The 4081-nt window shown below is 41.7% G+C and overlaps 1 protein-coding gene across 1 annotated transcript; it reads right to left on the reverse strand.

Annotated features, from left to right (window-relative positions):
• Window positions 1–1467: 1467 nt before the first annotated feature.
• On the reverse strand, window positions 1468–3372 carry fam43a (family with sequence similarity 43 member A). Its single transcript, XM_034179950.1, has one exon. It carries the CDS (start codon window positions 3179–3181, stop codon window positions 2120–2122), a length of 1062 nt encoding a protein of 353 aa, XP_034035841.1. The 5' UTR covers window positions 3182–3372; the 3' UTR covers window positions 1468–2119.
• Between the last annotated feature and the right edge of the window lie 709 nt (window positions 3373–4081).

Here is a 4081-nt window from a genome sequence, read left to right on the forward strand (position 1 = left end):
CTTTTGACCCCTGTACAAACTGAAATTGACCTTTGTCACCATTTTTGCAGTTTTACCCCATAAAATTCAGTCATAGATAGTCCAAACCATATTTTTGGAATAGTTATGATCAGACAAATAATGACTGGAGCATTTTCAAAAGAGTAATGTCTAAAGAGTATTTGTGCCAAGTTTGTTGCTTGCGTCACCATTTGAAACATTGTTTCAATTATCTGCTGCACTATTAATAAACTTGTGGAATTCTGCCTTTCATTAAAAAATGATTGATCATTGATTTATTTCCCACTTCAGTCATTAAAAATGATTTTCTTCAGTGCCACTATTATTTTGTTCCAGTGTATTCAAATTAAGGATTCATAATCTTATGCTGTTAATATTATCATAATTCACATTGACTGGAAATTATTTTAGGATTTGGACCCATGTGTCTTAAAGGGGCACTATGCAACATCTTTAACTTAATTTTACAGTTTTGGAGTAATTGTAATTGCTAAATAATTTGTTTTGGGTAGAATGGGGATTATCCCCCCCCCCCCCCCATGTAGGGACATCGATCCAGTGTTCTTTGAATGAGTGTTTTGGGTCTCGCAAGAAACACGAACTGCTTTACAGCACTCCAACACATACACCCCCCCTATTGAGGCATTGGCGAGCTAGTGGCTATAAGAACAAGTCAACAAAGGCTTTATTTCTTACATGAAAATTCAGTAAGGTATGTTTTCTAGATTATATTATTATTATATATTATAATATTGTATTTAATAATATTTAATAATAAATATAAATATATATATTATATTTATTAAATATGAATAATAAATTAATTGGTATTTAATAATAACTATTATATTATTAATATAATATATTAATATTCTAGAATAGAAACATGTTCATCTTCATGGCAGAGCTGCTGGAAAATAAAAACCTTGTCAGAGGACGAGAGGAAGAGAAAAAGAGCATGTGACCAAGCAAGGGGTCATACATGGTCGGTCTTTCTTGAAATAGCAAGAGCTGAATGATAAAGAAGTGTGCAAAATGGATGCAGACCTGGCGTTCTTGCTGTTGCACTTTTAAGTATATCGAGATAAGTTCTTTAAAGTTAGATTTAAAAAAGAAATAGTGTTTGATTTTTTCGTCATCATATGCTAACAGAAATTCTAATTTCATATGGCCAAACTTTCCTATCTTGACAAAAATTAATTAAATTTTTTACTTAATTTAAAAAAAAACTGTATTTCTTTGTAGCTATAAAGCCAAACACATAACACACATGCAAAAAAAATGTGTTACTCAATAACAGAATGACTATTTAAATCCAGATTTAACTATGAATACAGTTTGAAAGTTGATAATAAAAATAATAATCATGTTTTTTATCACCAAAAAGAAATTAAATATTCACTTACTGTATTTTTTCAGTTTGAGGCACATTCAATACATTGTATATAGTAACTATGACACAGTTATATCATTTTTTTTCTTTTGTTTTTATTTGAAATTCTGAGGTTCACAAACCAAACCACATTTTTTTCCATCTTTTTTTAAAAAATAGTATATTTATACTTAAAGCATCTTAATTTACATTTTAGTACACAAAGGTCTTTTTTTTCTCTTTTGCACAGCAAAGATATGACATTTGTGTTAAGAACAAGATACCAAACAGACAGCAGGTGGTAACCGACATTATACTTGAATAAACTCCACCACAGTGCAAAACAAATTTAACTCAACAGGCTAAATGCAAAAGCAGCCCTGAAAATGGGGAAAATTGAGGACGCCGCCTGTTTCGACTCACCACATAGGAAAGAAAAAGAACGTGCAAAGTTTTTGGGGGAGTGTGATGGAAAAAATTTTAACGGAGAAAAACAAAAAGATTTTTCAGGAGTGGGGAAAAGCAAGCTTGAAGTTACAATAAAGCCACAAATAAAATAGCATGAGTGGCGTCCGAGGGCGCACGGATGGATACGCACTCCTAAAGTCACTCATTCCTTTTTGGGGAATGAATTCTTTTGACTTTGTGACAGGGGCAAGGGGCAGATCAGATTGAAACAGGTGTTTAGTTCTCTTGTGGAGGCGCGCACGACGCAGTAAAAGCTATGCGTAAAAGTGCCCAAATTCTTCAGGCGGTCTCCAGCGCCTTTCTCTCGCCCATGCCGTTTGGGAGCGCAGCGGGCTCCTGACTGCTCTCTATGGAGGACTCGCTGCCCGTGCTCTCCCCGGACAGGAGTCTGGTGACCCTGAGGTCAGCTTTGAGTGTCTGCACGTCGTTCCCTATGCTCATCTCTCCCAGGTCGTTAATAATCTGACTCAGCTCCTGTTTGCCGTTCGCCTCGCAAGCATCGTCCGTGTCCAGGATGTCCTCGCATTCGAAGTGCATCGCTTTCTCCTCCTCCTCCTCACCGATTAGGTCCTCCGTGATGGAGCCCAGTTTGGGCGCGCTCCGGCTGCGCTCCACCGGAGGTTTGTAGCAGCACTGTCCGTTGAGCAGCTTCCTGAGGGGCACCAGCGGGATCGTCTGATCCCCGATCAGCTGTTGCTGCTGGTGCCTGGCGTCGTCCCTCCTCTTCAGCCTCTTGAACTCGGCCAGAGCCGTGGCAGAGGTCTGGTAGAGGAGCAGGGCCATGGCTTTCGCCTTCTCGGGCTTGGATACCAGCACCGCGTGGCAGCGCAGCATCACCGCCTTGTGTTTCATTTCGTGTCTATAAATCCACGCAAAAATCTTGGGTAGCCTCGGGTCCGCCACGCAGTAGGTCACCCGGTGCAGCAGGTACAAATGTCCCGGCCTCCTGGCCTTGTCGTCCACGTGCACCATCCGTATCCCCTGCGAGCTGATGGTCAGCCGCATCTTCGTGCCGTTCTTTCCCATCTCGCTTTTGCCCCAGATCTTGCTCACCGCCACGTCCGTGCAGCCGTCTCCTTTGGACTGAATGGTGGTGGCATTGCCCAGGTAGAGCACCGTGTACGTGGGGTCCTCGCTGGTGATCTTCACCTTTTTCCTCTTGGACTTGAACATGCCTCCCACTCTGTTCAGCGCGCTCTCGGGGCACGATTTGGCCAAGGAGGTGAGCGCGGAGTAGTGGAGGCTCACCGCATAGCCCTTCTGCTTGGACTGCTTGTCTTCCTCTATCAGCTCAAACTTGTTCTTCTTCCAAGGCAGCATTTTACTGCCGTTTCCACTCATCAAGCGCTCGGCTCTTACTAATAGACAGGTTTAGAAATATGTGTTTTTACAATGACTGAACTAAACGCTGTGGGTGTCTGCAGTCCATCAGGCCAGCTCACGCCAGCTGGTCAGGTGACAGTTGATGTGTTCGTGCGTAAAAGCGCACTGATCCATTCCTGCGTCCGCGCAGCAGTGGAGAACACCACGATCTGATCAGAAGGGAGGAACTCCGTGATCTATGAAGAGGGACAAACCATCTCTGCGAGGCTGCAGGGGGCAGGACTGTACCACCACTTCAGCTTTAAATCTCAGGTTAAACGGCTTTTACTCAGGAGTCAGCTTCTCTTACAGCACTCATTTTTAATTGTACATGTTTGTTTTTCTTTTATCTTTTTAACTGTGTTGTTTTTTAATCTTGTATTTGATGTTATACAGGGCTGCATTGGAAATAAGTGTTTTAAACTTTAATGTGTTAGCCTCGGTTTTATTTGTACATAAATCCATCCATCCAAATTCCCTTGACAGTAGTTTGTGTTTCTAATCTTTGTTACAGCTCACCGTTAGTTTAGTGCAACTTCTAGTTTTATCTTTAATTTTTGTTATTCTTATTATGATTATTATTATTATCATTGTTGTTGTTGTTAATATTATTGCACCCATGTTATCTGTTATCTTGATATGGAAAAGGTGCTTTGCCCTCGTCAGGTCGGTGGAGTGTCCTTGCCTCAAGTGGAGGAGTTTAAGTATCTCGGGGACTTGTTCACGAGTGAGGGACGGATGGAGCGTGAGATCGATCGATGGATCGGTGCAGCATCTGCAGTGATGCGGTCGCTGTATCGGACCGTCGTGGTGAAGAGAGAGCTGAGTAGGGGGGGCAAAGCTCTCGATTTACCGATCGATCTATGTTCCGATCCTCAC

Source organism: Thalassophryne amazonica, chromosome 10, assembly GCF_902500255.1.
Source record: "Thalassophryne amazonica chromosome 10, fThaAma1.1, whole genome shotgun sequence".
NCBI lineage: Eukaryota > Metazoa > Chordata > Actinopteri > Batrachoidiformes > Batrachoididae > Thalassophryne > Thalassophryne amazonica.

Coding starts and splice junctions, on each gene's coding strand:
- fam43a (XM_034179950.1), bottom strand. CDS start 3,181: ATGAGTGGAAACGGCAGTAAAATGCTGCCTTGGAAGAAGAACAAGTTT.